This window comes from Lepidochelys olivacea (assembly GCF_965140295.1).
Source record: "Lepidochelys olivacea isolate rLepOli2 genome assembly, chromosome: 1".
Lineage (NCBI taxonomy): Eukaryota > Metazoa > Chordata > Testudines > Cheloniidae > Lepidochelys > Lepidochelys olivacea.
Window position 1 is genome coordinate 120,552,297 of NC_140411.1, and position 17,130 is coordinate 120,569,426.

At 40.7% G+C, this 17,130-nt stretch overlaps 1 protein-coding gene and 1 long non-coding RNA gene across 4 annotated transcripts in view; one reads left to right on the forward strand and one right to left on the reverse strand.

Annotated features, from left to right (window-relative positions):
* The window catches only part of AFF3 (ALF transcription elongation factor 3), a 478,017-nt gene that overhangs the window by 349,866 nt on the left and 111,021 nt on the right, over positions 1–17,130 (forward strand). For all 3 annotated transcript variants that reach the window (XM_084641601.1, XM_084641602.1, XM_084641603.1), the window contains one exon: positions 5,735–5,786. In XM_084641601.1, the coding sequence (XP_084497727.1) occupies positions 5,735–5,786 (52 nt within the window). The remainder of the gene's footprint in view (positions 1–5,734; positions 5,787–17,130) is intronic.
* LOC311527536 lies at positions 9,967–16,708 on the reverse strand. Its single transcript, XR_014713358.1, has 3 exons — positions 13,608–16,708; positions 12,481–12,548; positions 9,967–11,957 (listed from the first exon to the last, which is right to left on the reverse strand). It is a non-coding gene; the product is annotated as an uncharacterized lncRNA (long non-coding RNA).

The following is a 17,130-nucleotide window of genomic DNA, read 5'->3' on the forward strand; positions in this document are numbered from 1 at the left end:
GGGCATGCCCCACCAACAGGTGGAACATAGTGTGGACATGAACCACCACTTTAATTACTGTGTTGGCTGTACACTGACTTAACTTAAATTGACTTAACTTTCTAGCGTAGGCAAGCCTTTAGTTTATGGTTGTCTGAGGGAAATAACTGAAGTGTGATAAAATTTACAAAAAAATACTTTCAAGTTGGAACTCAGGATTTATTTTTAACTTTTTTTTAAAATTGAGATCTGTGATATTTTAGAATTATCTCTCAAAGAGAAGTGGTTTAAGCCTCATCACTTCAGTTACAATATTTAAAGCTAGAAAAAGCTCTGGTGGAGCTCCTATTCAGAAGAATTATGCCCCAGGGTCCTGGTCACAAGATGTAACCCAACCCATTTTATCTCCAGTTTCTCTGGTTCCATGCTATGCCTGAAGTTCCCAGTTTTAATCTGGTATCTGTTACACATTTCAGAATTGCACTGATGGTTTTTGTGTTCTCTCTGGTGCATGGCAGTGGTATTTTGATGCTGACAGTAACTTATTTTTGCAAGTGACTTCCTAAGACTCTTTCCAGTTATTTTCTTGATTTTCATAACTGAACCCTGGGGGGGGGGGAAAGAAACAAGAAGTTCTGGTGTAGCATATAATAGAATGCTGATTTCAATCCCCACTCTGAAAATTCTGAAAAAAAAATATAAAAACCTAACATGAAAACAAAATACACTGAGCATATGTCCTATCATACTGATGGAGCCAGTGTTACTTCTGGTGATGTTTCTTTACCTCAGCTGGACAGCTGCTTTCTCACAGATCCATAAGTGCTTCTGTGAGCAGTCGCCTTAGGACACCAAAATGAGAGCTGCCCTCACAGTGGAGAATTGAGTGGCGATTGCTGTGTGGAAGCTGGCAACTCCAGACTGCTACCGATCAGTCACAAATCAATTTGGAACATCTACTGTAGGGGTTGAAGTGATGCAAGTGCTCAGGGCCATTAATTGTCTCCTGTTACAAAAGACAGTAGTCTGGGCAATGTGTGGGAAATAGTGGATGGCTTTGCAGCAATGGGATTCCCTAGCTGCGGCAGGCGATAGATGGCACACATATCCCAATTTTGGCCCCAGACCACCTTGCGATGGACTATATGAACAGAAAGGGCTACTTCTCTATGGTATTGCAAGTGCTGGTGGATCACCAGGTCATTTCACAACATCAAAGTGGGATGGTCAGCGAAGGTGCGTGACGCACGCATCTTCAGAAACACTGACCTGTATAGAAAGCTACATGCAGGACTTTCTTTCCAGACCAGAAGATTGTAATTGGGGATGTGGAAATGCCAATTGTGATCCTGGGAGACCCAGCCTACCCCTTGTTCCCATGGCTCATAAAGCCTTATATCGGAAACCTTGACAGCAGCAAGGAGCACTTCAACAACAGGCTCAGAAGATGCAGAATGACTGTGGAATGTGCCTTTGACAGATTAAAGGGTCACTGGTGCTGCCTTTTTAGCAGGCTAGACCTCAATGAGGAAAATATTCCCATGGTCATAGCAGCCTGCTATGCTCTGCATAACATTTGTGAAAGTAAGTGGGGAATGTTTCTGTAGGGGTGGAGTCTTGAGGTGGATCGGCTGGTGGCTGCTTTTGAGCAACCAGACACCAGGGCAATTAGAAAGACTCAAGGCGGGGAGCTATTTGAATCAGGGAGGCTTTGAAGGAAAATTTTGACAGTGAGCCCCAGTAATGTGTCTTCTGTAATTAAGGCTACGTTTTAGTCATGGGTATTTTTAGTAAAAGTCATGGACAGGTCATGGGCAGTAAACAAAAATTCATGGCCCATGACCCGTCCATGACTTTTACTAAAAATACCCATGACTAAAACTTGTGGGGGCTGCCCAGGGCTCCCTCAGATGCTGAGGGAAGGCGGCCCGGGTGCTGGGGGGGCGGGCACTGGTGCGCAGCCAGGACCTCTGCTGGTGCTGCGGGGGGAGCAGTGCTGTGGGCAGAGGCAGTGCGCAGAACTGCCTGGCCATGCCTCTGCCTAGCAGCTGAGTGAGGGGGATGTCGCTGCTACTGGGGAGCACCCCAGGTAAACACCGCCCAGAGCCCACCTCACCCCCTCCCATGCCCCAATCCCCTGCTCCCTCCCACACCCAAAAGTTGCACTGTAATATGACCCTTGTAATGATTGCTGAGTGCATTAAGTGTACTCTTCAAATGCTACTATTGCTATTGTGTATGAATTTCAGCGGCAACCATCATATGTAGTCCAATAAAGATTTGTTTTCTTTCCATAAGTTCATTATTATTTAACAGCTATACAAACATTTCTATTACCTAGAAGGGACATTACAATGAAGAGCACTTTTTAATGAGGCTCTCACAGTGGGTGTATGTCCAGCTGTCATTGTGAAACATGCCTCTAAGGATGGAGTGTCTGGGGTACTGTGATGGGCCAGGAACATACAAGGAATGTGTGTGGGGGGGATTTTGGGGAGGTCATGGAAGGCAGTTCTGAAATGGCTGCAGGGTGAGGCGAGTATGGATGTGTTCTTCCTGCAGCACAGTCAGGGACCTCAGCATGTCCGTTTGGTCCTCGAGCAGCTGTATGATCTGCTCCTTCCCCTATTTCCTCTTCTGGCTATCTGTTTGCAGTTTTTCACTGATAGCCTCTCTCCAAGCTCTCTCCTTGCTATCAGCAGGATCAGATGATGATAGCACTTCCTTGAACATGTCTTCCTTACTCCTCCTGGTACATCTCTTTATCAGACTGAGCTCCTCAGCCAGTGTTCAAGAGGAGACTCTCAAGGCCATATCTCCAAAAGCTATAGAAACAATCGACAGAGGCACTATTGTGAGTGCATGCACCACCTTGATTCATACAAATTACATACACCACTTTTCTCACTTTCCCTTGGCAAGCATACAGCACATCGAGAGCCCTAACCATGGTGAGTTAGGCACAAAGGAAAGGGGGTAAGATGGGACAAATCGGGGGGGGGAGGTTAATGGTGGATCATTAATCATTACAAGCGCTTAGGGACACTATTCTGAATACTGACACTGTTTTCCACAGGCGGAGTAATAGAAGCTGATATCTTGCTCCTGAGGGTAACCGAGGATGCTCCTGCATGTGTGTGGCTGCAGACCAAGTCCATATGCTGCTCACCTGTGTGCTGCTTTGGTGCCTGCAGACATAACTGCTGATTGGTGTAGCAAAGTTTCCTTCCGCAGGGGAAGGAACAAGACAGCCCTCCCAAGGAATCTACAGCAAAGGATTGCAGAGTACTTCCACAAAAGTTTCCTAGAGATCAGTATGGCGGATTCCTGGGACATCCCGGTGTGCATCAACAAACTTTTCCACATGCCCCTCCCCGGGTCTAGCTACACAGGGGAGTGAGAAATAGATGCATACAGTGCTACTGTTGGTTATTTCTATCCCTCTTCTACCCTGGAAACAAAAATAGCTCTAGCTCATTTCTCCCTGCAATATCAAAGCACAATGAGTAATTACCAGAGCTCCCCTGTCCTGCATCCAGCATGCCAGAGCCAGAGTGCTGGGGCTGGCTAGATCCCTCCAGAGATTGAAACATGCCATGCCACCAGACAACCCTGTCACCTGTCCTCCATCCCGATCCTCCTCCAACTCCACTTCCTCATCCACCACTTTGTCCTCAGAGTTCACTCCACTGGCCACTGCCTCCAGTCCCCATGGAGTATCCACGGGGTTCTTGGCAGTGGAGTCGGGGTCGCCACCGAAGATGCATGTAGCTCCTTGTAAAAGCGGCATGTCTTTGGCAACACACCAGACTGACAATTGGCCTCCCTTACTTTCTTGTATGCCTGCCTCAGCTCCTTAATCTTTGCGCAACACTGCTGCGTGTCCCTCTCATACCCATTCCGCTCCGTGCCATGAGCAATCTGCCCATAAGTATTGAAGTTCCTATGGCTGTTGCAGAGCTATGACTGCACAGCCTCCTCTCCCCACAGACCTAGCAGATCCACCAACTCCGTTACATGCCTGCCTGGAGTACATTTGCTGCGGGGAGCTGCCATGGGAAGATGCTATGTGAGCTGTCCACGCTGAGAAAACAGGAAGTAGAATTTCAAAAATTCCCAGGTCTTTAAATGGGGGAGGATCGCATGCCTGTGTACCTGGCTGCAGGGCAGCGGAGTTCAAAGTGGTGACCAGAGCGGTCATGATGGGCATTAGGGGTCATCTCCTGGAGGTCTATGAGGGTGCCATAAGCAACGCAGTGTCTACACTGGCATTGCCTCATTCTAACTTCATCGCAAAAAACTGTGTGGCTCTTGTCCAGGTGGTTTTATTATGTCGGCATAGCAAGAGAGTTACAGCAGCAGAGGAGCATTGCAGTGTATACCTCTCCACTGTTTTGTCAACAAAACTGTAGTGTAGACATGGCCTCGGTATGCAGCCAGATTTTGCTGAAGCTGGCACTTCAGTTTTGAATCTCTACCACAGAGAAAGAAGCTTTGAATAGGTAGCAGTAAATCCAGAAAAAACAGCAACCGGGTTAATTAGACTGTGGGATAGTAGGAGTTACCCTTTACAGTCCAACTTTCCACTACTACAGTTGGAGGTAGCATCAGCCTTCCCAACCTTATTAAGAGCATGGATTAACCTGGAAGCTGAAACCAAGGTACTTCTCCAGCAATGAGGTGCTCTTTGTTCTGTAGCTGCAGTGGTAAACTGCTAGTGGTACCAGTAGCAGTAAGTCTTATAGAAGGGTGACTAGGCTGTGTGCTCCTTTTGGATATGGTGTTCCTTTGCCTTCTGTGTGATCTCGTGAAACATACACCCTGTTATCCATTTAAGAATTAGGTTTTTCAGCCACCTTCTCGTGAGATTAGGCACAAGTACAAGGAGGTGGTTTGAGATGATTACATACGTCTCCTTTATATATTTACATTCTGGGGACCACCCACATCACAGAATGCATTTAAATTGTTCACCAAACTTTCTTTTGGAGTCAAGACTAAATTACAGTTTCACTTTTCCCAGACTACAAGAAAAATTAGCTACTTTTCCAATGACTATTATTAGACACTTTTTTTTTTTTAAAGAGTAGGATCCCTTCATTGGAGACCTTTCAAATAGTGGGTAAAGTCTTCACACCTCCGAAATTCCTTTAACTGCTAGTTATTTAACTCTAGTTTGCAATAAAATTCTAAGAGGTTGAAAACAAGCTCCTTTTTTTGCATGCAAATTTAAATATTTTTGGTGATGGTTTGGGGAAAAGGGATGAAATCCCCATTAGAAAAGGTGAGATCTTGTCTATTTTCAGATGATACTGATAAATTCTTCTGAGCATTGTGGAATTATAGTATTGTTTTAATTATTTCAGTCGATAAGTCAGCATTGCTTCAAGCCTGTACTTGAGCAAAAAAATGGCCTTTGGGAAACATGAGGTCAGTCTTGTTTGATGTCACAACAGTGCCAGTGTAAATATCTATTAGAAAGCACTTTGTAAGTTCTACAAAGTAATCTTTCTTCTGTTGGGGAATGCCCACCTGTCAGCATCAAAAATGTTCTTTTATAGCATTTAAAATCTGTCACGTAATGCTTCTAATTACCATAATCTTCTCAAAATCCATTGCTACTGTAGTAATCAATTGGTTTCCTCAAGTATTAATAGTCAACAACGAGTTAACAAGCTAATTGGCAACAGATATAACACTTCATGTCTAATTATTTGGTAATTAAAATGTACTTTTTCTATTATTCTTTCTCCAGAATGCTAGAAGATGACCTCAAGTTAAGTAGTGATGAAGAAGAGAATGGCCAGGTATGAGCTACTGAATTCAAATGTAATCTGTAGAATGTTTAATACCAAGTCTGATTTATTCAAGTAATATTACGCTATTACTTTTTAAAGTATGTGTAGAGGTTATCAAAATAATTTAAAGTACTGTAAATGGAATACCAGATGTGCTTGTTTCATGCCAGATTGTTTGTTTTAACTACTGTATTTAATGGAAATGTGCTACACTGCTCTTGATTTATTAGCTTGATGTAATTCGGAAATATTTTTGGATACGTCTGTTTTTTAAATAAAAAAATAATTCTGTATTAAAGATTCAGGTCCAAATCTTCAAACCTGGGTGTCCAAAGGTCCTAAATCTATATCTGGCACCAAAAATTAAAATGGTCTGATTTTCAAAAGGTGCTCATCTGCCATTGAAGTTGATGGGATTTGCAGTTGCTCAGTACTTCTGCAACCCAGGCCACTTACATGTTGGTACATGAATTTATGTGCATTACTTTGGGTGCCCAGGTGTGAAAAGGTTGATCTCATTGCTTTTAATTTCTCTTTAGTTTGGCTACATCTACACTTGGAGCTGGGGGTGTGATTCCCAGTTCCTGCAGACATAGTCATGCTAACTCTTCTTGAGCTAGAGCAGTGGTTTTCAACCTGTCGTCTGCGTCTACTAAGATCTGTAGACTATGTCTAAGATTTCCAAAGGGGTCCGCGCTTCCATTTGAAATTTTTTAGGGGTCTGCAAATGAAAAAGGTTGAAAACCACTGGAACTGGAACAGTTTTTCTCAAGCAGTTTTTCTCAAGGACCGCTGCCAGTTCCTGAGATCTCCCTGACACATGTTAGAAAGGCAGCAAGCCAGTCCCTGGTATCAAAAAAGTTGCGAAACACTGAGCTAGAGCACTAGAAATAGTAGTGTAGCCACAATAGCACAGACGGCAGTGAGCAGCAACATGGGCTAGCCACCCAGAATACCAGCCTGCCTGGATCCCCTGGGTATGTATGTGGGGCGGCCGCCGCTGCCCATGCTGCTGCAGCCACACTACTGTTTTTAGTGCGCTTGCTCAATGAGAGCTAGTGCAAATATGTTGACACAAGCTCAAAACCACACCCCTCGCTCGCAGAGTAGACATAGCCTAAGCATCTGTATTTTAAAACATGCTGCAAACCTTTTTGATATTTATATTAGATAAACTAATATTTCACCAATTTTGAATAAAAAGGTTGGGTGTTAAGAAGATTCAGCTCATGGATTAAAGTTGTTTACCATATTTATAAAATTTCTTTTTGCTTAATGTATTTCTTGCAAGGGATCCCGAAACACGTCCGAGTTAATTACTTTTCTTGCATGTCTCGGTAGTTTACTGTACAGTGTGTAGACAGACTAGGGCAAGGCGAAATAAGAGACAAAGAGAATGTTCTGGGAACAGTAATGAGCTCAAGGAATTGTTGGGTTCAAGGAGTAGGATTATGTGTTTTAGGAAGTAAACGTTAGGATTTAGGAGTCACAGTAAACCATTGAGTTAAGGAAGAAGAGATGAGTCTCAATTAAGGATGGGATTTGGAAACATGGGACAGGGTGGCTGTTTCTGAAAATGGTAGAAAATAGGCATATGGATCTATATCTCCCATGGCAAATGGAGATAGGGATAAGAAGGTGTATGCTAGTCAAGGAATGCAGGGTTTAAGAACATAATACATTTGGGGGGGGGGGGAAATTGCTGTTAATTCCTGCCTACTTCCACAGACCTGACGTCTTTTTCTCCCTGTGCCACATCTTCAAGCTAATAATACCTTTCCTATGGCTCAGCAACTGGTATTGTGAATGTTAGCTTCTGGAATACTAAGTACCAGGCAATAGAATATTACAGTATCGCCTTTTTGTTTTGTATAATCTATTTTTCTGCTTATACCACCTCATACCTTTCAGAGTAGCAGCCGTGTTAGTCTGTATTCGCAAAAAGAAAAGGAGGACTTGTGGCACCTTAAAGACTAACCAATTTATTTGTGCATAAGCTTTCGTGAGCTACAGCTCACTTCAGTACAGTTCACTTCAGCTACAGCTTCACTTCAAGTGTAGCTCACGAAAGCTCATGCTCAAATAAATTGGTTAGTCTCTAAGGTGCCACAAGTCCTCCTTTTCTTTTCACCTAATACCTTGTTTACCTTTTTAATTATTAGTGTGCAGTGCATTAATGGTTTCAATGACTTTTACGCTGTTGCCCCTTTTTCCTGATCAGTGTGCTGGAAGATAGCTCCATTTAGCACATCTTCCATGAAGTGGTTCCTCCATTTCAGACTAATTATTTTATATTTTAGACACTGACCTCCTTTTGCCATCTGCTGGACCAATCAGCTAAATCAACAATATCCTATAGAATCTGTTTGCATCATTGTTCCTTAATATTTACTCTCCCTCTCAGTTAAATTATCTCAGAAATCCTGGAGATCTTGACCCCAATCCTGCGCTGCCTCCAAGATGTGCTTAATGCCACTTTTGCCCTCTTTCCCACCAGTCCTGGGTGGCCAGGAACTAAGTTGTTCTGCAGTGTAAATTAGAGCATCTTCAAGGGTGTTTTGACTTATATCATCTCTCTATGACCTCCAGGAGCCATTCGGCAATGGGGGAATATTGTACAAGTGTGGAAGTATAGAAATTCCTTGACCTTGTCCCATTTCCCTGGATATATATTCTATACAAGGGGCCAGGAGTAGGACCCTCTATGGTGGTTCTTTGCCACCCAAGAATTTCTCTGACACTAAATTGGTAAGACCGCATTATGGCTGCTTTGTGCCACCAAAGAGGTATAAATCAACTGAAGCAGGGCTGAGGAGCTAGTCCCCTATTTTGAATGCCTTCAGCTAAATCATTTGTATATGTTATGAACAATTGATTTCCTAAAACTGTTCCCAGTGGCGAGCTGGTCTTGTGGTTAAGACACTGGTCTGAAACTGAGGAGACTGAGTTCAGTTCCTGGCTTTACCAAGACTGTCCGCGTGATCTTGAGCAAGTTGCTGAATCTCTCAGTGTCTTGGTTCCTCATCTGCAAAATGGAAATAATCATACTTCTTTACTCCCATGCATTGTCCATCTTGTATACTTAGAGCATAAGATCCTCAGGAAATGGGCTTTTTCTTTTGTGTATTTACACAGTGCCTAGCAATATGGGGCCCTGAGCTCTGATGGGACCTTTAGGCACTACCGTAATACAAATAATCCTTAGTAATTTCCCTTGTTGATGAGAAAAGTAGTAAATGTTCATCTGACTTGCAAGAGATGGGCCTAAATGAGAGTAATCACTCTCCAGCCAGATTCACAATTTACAACTACCTTTCTCCATCTGAACTTCATGGCTTGGTCCCACACCTGTAGCTGACATTTGTCCCCTGCTGTTTACCAGGTTTTTGCGCAGAAGCCTACTTTACTTCCTATTCCATGACTCTTACCTTACCCATTAATCTCAGATTTGAGTCAGAGGAACAGGAACGAATGGGGACAGAAAAAAATATATGAATGAATTTCAGTTTTTTATATAACTAAGTGCTACTATCCCTCAGAATAATTATAATCATTCAGTAATTGAGGGGAAATTTTACAAGAACTAGAAACCTTTTTTTTTTTTTGCCATTACTTAAATCAGAAAAAAGATTTTTTTTAACAAGAATTCAAAATTTGGAGGGAGATTTTGTATTTGATTTTGAAATATCCAAGAAGCCAATGAAAAATGCTGAGGTTATACAGGTGAGGAGAGGAGCCTGACACATGTCAACACTGATGTTTGGAGAATTGTGACAAAGCAAGAGAACGTGAATGGTGGGGATACAGAGGTCAAGATGGGAAATGGATATGTGAATAAGAGCTTCAGTAGGGGAGTGACCAAGGCCTTGCTGAATGTGGACTGCATTCCAGGGGTTACAATAGGCAAGATTCATAGACTTGGGAGCTATGGGGAGGCAAAAGAGGATAGCGTTGAACTGAGCGTGTGTGTAAGCGAGCCTACAGTAATTACATTATCCACAAATATTAGACAGTCAATTTTAATTACATAAATGTATTTTCCTCCTTTAATGAGCATAGTTTATCCATTTAAACTGATCATTTTAATTTTACAGGCAGTAATCATAGGAATTGATATGTAGAAGGAAAATTTCCAGTTGGCATATTTTATTTCATACACATTGAAGAAAATTTACCTTTTAATCCCCAATCAATATCTAAAGACCACACAATTAACAGATAGCAAGGTCATTAACATAAATCTACAAGGTAAAGAGCCACTTCCTTTTGATTTATAATGAATAGAGTAATAATTTTGTCATCATCTCTCTCAGAAAGTGTCTGATGCTTTGTAGCATGAAGATGTCAAAACTGTACTTAAGATTGTTCAGAGTACTGAACTGGGGTGGTTATTGCCTCTTGGTTCCCTGATGTGTGGAATGGCACATGAAACATTCACATTAGAATACTCTGCTTTTCATTGTAGAGGTCACTGGATAACTTAAATCAGTCTTGGGTGTAATATTAAAAGGAGATTGCCAATTGTAATATGAACAATTCATTTTTTCTTCTTTGTCCTTTTACAATATGAAAATTTCCGAACAGAAAGCAGAGCCTTTAAGGGAAAAAACACTCTGAATTTACTTATGCAATTCATGTCAATCAATGGCCAAATAAATTAACTGACTGCTATGCATACATGGAATAATAATCTAACGTATTTTTGCAACCCAAGTCTCTTTCCTTGAATGCATTTTTCTCCTCAGGATCAGGTTGGTTGCCACTGAAATTTTGTGGCTGTGAAAATTTATTACCCACAGAGTCAATCTACATTCAGTCTGCCAAGTCTGAATAAATAGAGTCATTGTGCTTGTCTGGAATATGTAACCAAAGTTCAACCAGTCAGCTTGACTTTCACATCCCAAGAGATTCATAAAAGCCAACACCCTGGTATGTGCTCTTGATTCCTGCCAAAATTTTGTAAAATTGTATAAACAGAAGTTGAAGAAGGAATCAAAACTTGGTCTGAGAAACATGGCTCCAGACTCAAACTCTTGGTGTACTTAAAGAAAAGAACTAAGTTTTAATACTTTGATTAATAATGATATGGACATCTCTTAGCAAGAGCAGGTAAATAGGTTATGAAGATTAAAGAGCTATATACAGGGTACATAGGAAATCAGTGAATTATCTCAAACACTGCTTAATACATTCATTTTGCCTATGTAAGTTATACAAAAGGAAAAATTAGAGCAGCTTTTACATGTAAATAGCTGCCTTCTTTAGGCACTGATAGAAATAGATAAACACTGCAGGATCACACTCCGGTATTAGACTAATACATATGTAAGTTTCCTTCCATCTAAAATATAGCATTAAACACAATTGATGCTTAGCTTTAATATAATCCAAAATGAATAAGCTGCTGTCAGGATTCTTAGTAGTACAGGAATTTAGACACCAGTTGAAAACTAGCAGCTCTTTTCCATTCTTGTGAATGAAGCAAGAGTACATTAGTCCAATCACTCAATCACAATCAATACAGCTATATATCCCCCAGCAGAAAATAATTTGTTTTTAGAAGTCCTCAAGTTGTGTTTAGTGAATATGTCTTACTACAGCCTACATTATCAGACAATACTATGTCTTGAATTTCTGGACATGCATTCACAATCAATACAAAGTTAAAATTTGTAATGAAAAGAAAGGCCATGCATGTAAACTTCTCCAGAGTCGAATCATTTTTAACAAAGCTAAATAAATCCAAGTAAATACAGCCTCTACATCTGAATTTAAAAGTCCCAGGAAATTTGAAACAGTGACTTATTTCAGTCTGTAATTAGTTCCAAAACTGGGAGCAAAATGGCAACCTGCTTTTTTGCCATAAGATCTTAGATGATATTATGGGGCTTTATGAAGTCTAATATCAGCCAATCACAGAGCATAGCCAGGTGCGTAAAGAGAAAACAGATCCATCAGGTAAATTGGAACAGGGCCATGCAATCTGTTAGCCATCAGAACTATTTTTAGTCAGTATCTTGCATAACAGGATGCTAATTGCATTTGCATATGCCATGGCCAGAGAATGTACCCACATCCGGTCATTTCCACATAGTACTCCATCTATGCACCTCTTCAATGGTGCTGTGCTTGCTGCCTTCTCAGGAATGACAATAAGCAGAGAGATGAGAACAGTCAGACCTAAAAAAACACAAAGCAAACATCTTTTCAACATCAGACCTGGGTTTAAAGGTTTGGAAACAATCTTCAAAATGTTTGGAGGTTTAGGGTCTGATTCTGAACCACCAATATTAATGGGAGTTTTGCCATTTATTTCAATGCAGGTAGGATTGGTTAAAAAAACCAAAAACCACACACATCCAAAAGCTTAGTCAAAACCTATCTGTCTTTTTCAAAATAAGTTGGTTTTCCAAGATGTTCTGGGAAACTTGTAAAAAAAAATTCCTTTCCTTTGAGAACAATCTGTTCATGATGATTGTCCATAGTACAAGAAACATCTCAGTTCAGGTCAAGAGCAGAAGCAGAAGAGCAGAGATGAGCAAAAATGAAAATAAAAAATGTTTGGTTTCAGGGATTGGTGAAGTCTCAGGCCAGCCCTTCCTTAATCTGGACTGGTTTGCTCAGCCCTCTCTTCTGTAGGTAATGTGACTATATTTCTTGATTGGAAAAAATGATCCTCATTATTAATATGAACTTCACTTACCCAGGGTAAGTCCATTATTATCTGCATATTAAAGGAATGATCCTTTTGGCAACAAACCAAACTGAAATCTGGAACAAGATTTAAGTAAGTCAATGGAGCCAATTTTCAGCAATGCTGTGGTTTGCCTGCACTGATTTTAAAGCTTTGTGACATCTACATTTGCACTTTAGCAAGGAATGACAAGAAGACCATGATTGCTTCACTGAAACTGACAGATAAGACACCATAAGAGTGCAGTCTGATCCTGCCAAACTTGGCTCACATCAGGGCCTGTGTTACAAAATCAGATTCAGTGTATGAAAGGCAGGATCAAGCTCTCAATTTGAATACTGTTGCCATGACTCACAGTACTAACATAAATTAGAGATTGGCCTAAATCAAAGTTTAGGGAGGTTCACAATAGATCAAGTTCTGATTTGGGTTCTTCTCTAGTAGCAAACACTTTAAAATAGACTGTAAATTAAACAAATACAAGCACATCTTACTTCGCTCCCCATATTGCTAAATAAAGTTGTTTCTTTACACATCTCCAAATTCTGTCTATTCCCACGATCACAACTGTTGTCCAAGCCTGAAGATTTCTCACCTTGACTACTACAACCTCCTCATCTCTGGCTCCCGAAAAGCTGGCCTTGTCTTCTTCAGTATAGCAAATATTCTTCCACTGAAATTATCTATATTGCCTGCCATCTGACCATGTCCAGCCCCAGTCACTAAGGATCTGACCCAAAAACCAATGAAGTCACTTCAATAACTCCTGCTGACTTTAAAAGGCTTTAGATCAAACACTAAACCTTTCACTTGTTATCCCTGGCCTTCAACATCAAATTTAAATCAAAGCCCTTGACAAATTAGCCCCTGCACGTCCCATTTCACTGTCATCTCCTGTAAAGCTGCACAATCAACCGCTGCCTCCCATATCCTTCTCCCCCTTCATTTCCATTCCTTCTTCCATGTGAACATCTATACATGAAACCCATGCCATGTTTCCATCCTCTGCTCACCTCCTTAAAACACACTTCTTCTATGAAGACCATAAATACTAGTGCTCCTGCCAAAGAACTGTTAACCAGCAATAATAAATCATTATAATTAAATAACTTTTTTAAAAAAAATATGCAGCTTACAAGGCACGAGCTAACTCCACCACTCAATTGCTTGCATGCTGCTGCATTCCATCTACCATCCCTTATCTGTCTATGTCTATTTAGTGTAAGCCAATGTTTCCTGTGCTGGAGAAGTGAGCTCTCCCTCCAGAGGCAACAGACTAGTCAGGAAGAGGCATGAGGCAAGTAAGATGAGTGTTGCTGAGGAAAGCTGCAGAACCCCAGATCTGCCCCTCCTGCTCACTGCAAAAGTGCTGCCACGTCTGCAGACAACATAGCAGGCAGCTCCTTGAAAGCCATCTGTCTTCCTTCTCTCCCCTGCCCCCAGTATCTCTCTACAGGAACTATCTGTGGGAGCAGCCTACATATACAAGGGAAAAGGCTCCAAGTGTTGCCAAGCTGTTCTCTACTCCTATGAATTTAACTCAGGCTTGGTGTGGTACCAGGGAGTCCCTCCTCAGCATGAGTGGGAGTCTGAGGAGGAAGAAGATCAGAGGTACCAGAAGGGTTGACAGCAGGGAGAGTCAGCTAAATATGTGTCAAAGAGCAAAAAGAATAAGAAAGAAAAAAAAGACAAGACAGAGAAAAGACAAGAAGGAATAAAAAGAACAAACAGAAATGACGGAGAAAGGAGTCACAGTAACAACTGCTTTAGGATATTGCAAAGGGACCTGGAGAAGGATCCATCTGCCAGATCATCAGAAGAAGTTTGAGAACTGCTATTATAAACTCTCCAGGGCAGGGCCTTCGGTGAAATCGTGCACCCAATGAGGTCAATGGAAGTTTTGCAATTGACTTCAGCGAAGCCTGGATTTCACCTCGTCTTCTTTCTTGCCTCCCGACAGTTTGGGCAGTGACTAAAAAAATACTTTGATATTTACAAAACATCAGAAACAGTGATGGCAGTGGCAGTGGGCAGGGACAAAGTTAAGAATATTTGGTGTACCTAGAGACTTTTTGGAATAGTCCAACTGTAATTTAAATTCTCATGCTTTCTCATGATTTGTGTAAAACTTTGGCATTCTGTTGAAGTTTGGGGTAGTTTCCCCTGATGTGTTCACAATTTCAATGCCACTTTCACTAAAAAATTTTTGTCTTGGATTAAGAGAATCCTCCTTTGAAAGAAGACTCTTTCTCTTTGCAAGGTAATTGCTGCTTCCCTGAACTGACAGAATTTTCGCCAGTGTCACTGGGCATTATTAATTTTATTAGTCATTTTATTAATATAAGATGGAACGAACTTTAATATTTTTAATGTAGACAAGTAGGAGCCAAATTACCTTGTGTCAGTTGGAATGCTACATGTGTATACAAAGGCAGAATTTGGTCATAGATCTTTTTGGGGTTCTAAAGTCAGAATAGAAAAATCAACATTTGCCAACATGTAAACTTTGCTAAATGGCTAATACTATGTATGCAGCAAATTTGGCATTACAGATATTAACTAGTTAATACAATACCCCTGAGAGGTATTTAGTTATTATTATTTCTATGATATTGACAAGGAAACTGAGACAGACAGAAAGATTAACTGATTTGTTCAAGGCTACATGATGAAACAGAGGCAGACTCTGGACTAGAACCCTAATCTTTTAATTCGTAGTTCCTGACTCACATCTCTAGAATACGCTGCCCCTTAAGATGAAGAAGGATTAGGAGAAAATGAACAACAAACTCCAGAAATATACTGATTAAAAAGCCCAAGGTGGCAAACAAATATTCAGGAGCTGAAAGCCCCTCCCCCAAAAAAATTTAGTAACTTTTTAGCTTGTGAACCTTAAATAAGCATTGACTGGATAATGAAACCACCAACACATAGCTATTGCAGATTTACAGAAGAAACACTCAAACTATATAGTCGACAAATTATTTTTAAAACCCTCAGAAAAAAAAAACAGATTGGAAAAATAATCCTCAGAATAATATTAAGAGCAAAGAATATAATAAGATAAAGTGTGCTGAAATAATATACAGTAAATCAGCTGAACATGAGCTCCCAGTGCAGTCCTGGGCCAAAAGGACTAATGCAATTCTTGGTTGTATAAACAGGAATATCAAGTAGGAATAGGAAGGTTATATTACCTCTGTATTTGGTTTTGGTGTGATCACTGCAGGAATAGTACGTCCAGTTCTGATGTCCACACTTCAAGAAGGATGTTGATAAATTGGAGAGGGTTCCGAGAAGAGCCATGAGAATGATTAAAGGATTGGAAAACATGCCCTGTTGTGGTAGACTTAAGGAGCTATGTAGTTTATCAAAGAGGATTTTAAGGGGTGGCTTAATCACAGTCTATAAGTACTTACATGGGGATCAGAAATGTGATAATATATGGCTTCTCAGTCTAGTAGACAAAGGTATAACTTCCAATGACTGGAAACTGAAGCTAGACAAATTCAGACTAGAAACAATGTGCAAATTTTTAACAGTGAGGGTAATTAACCATTTGGGACAATTTATCAAGGGTTGTGGTGGATTCTTCATGACTTATAATTGTTAAATCAAGATTGGATGTTTTTCTAAAAGATATGCTCTAATTCAGCCACAGTGATTGAACTAGAAGCAGGAATTAATTCATGGAAGCCTGTGGTCTGTGTTATACAGGAGGTCAGAGCAGTGGACTCTTCTGGCCTTTTAGATAAAAAAAAATGTGTTTCTGATCTTAAAAATAAAAAGTAAGAAAATTAAAGAAAGATGAAAGTCCATCCAATGCCTAAATACAAGCAGTGCGAAAAAGGTAAAGTCTGACTGACAAGCCTCATGTAAGGACATTTGATCTGATGTGACTCCCAAGCTTCTGTATATTCTAATAATATCGGAATGCAGCTAACCTCATATCAACTTTGACAGCTTTTAATAGAAGTTGAAATATAATTATCCATGTCTGCTTCCTTTTGCAACAGATGCTAATTTCAATATCAAATGCCTTATCATGTAGTTCTTCCTGTGTATCAGTGCCCTGAAATGAAGTGGCAAAGACGCACTTTGTAAGCAAGGAAATTGTCCTTATGGTCATATCCTTTCTGATTACTAAGCAGAGGTGGAACCTACAAATAGAGGAACACAAACAAGCTGTACTGAATATACCAAGTTCAGTTACGTCTATTATGTTAACTGAATAAAGTTCAAGGAGGCAATGGACCAAATTCTTTTCTCACTTACAATGGTACAACCCTAATGAAGTCTATGGAATTATACAAGTGTCACAGAGAGCATAATTTGGCACAGTACATTTAACCTACTGTACTAATGGCCAGCAGGTAGTCCTCAGGAGAGTAAAAATGGACAGCAGAGTATCTGCATATCCAACCACAAGCTAGCTGGATCCCACATGACAAAGTGTGTGTTCTAGGTGTACACTTCAGTGTGTGGCTTCTGTGTCCCAAAGACACTCTTACAACCCATCAGAACATTTTTCAGGACCTTTAATTAGCCTGTTTTCCAAAAATCCCTGCAAACTCAGAGGTTTATGTAGCATTTCTGTTCCCAGTAGATAAAAAACTTAGAGATTTCTGGGCCCACTTTAACTCTCCAGGTTGTCTGTCG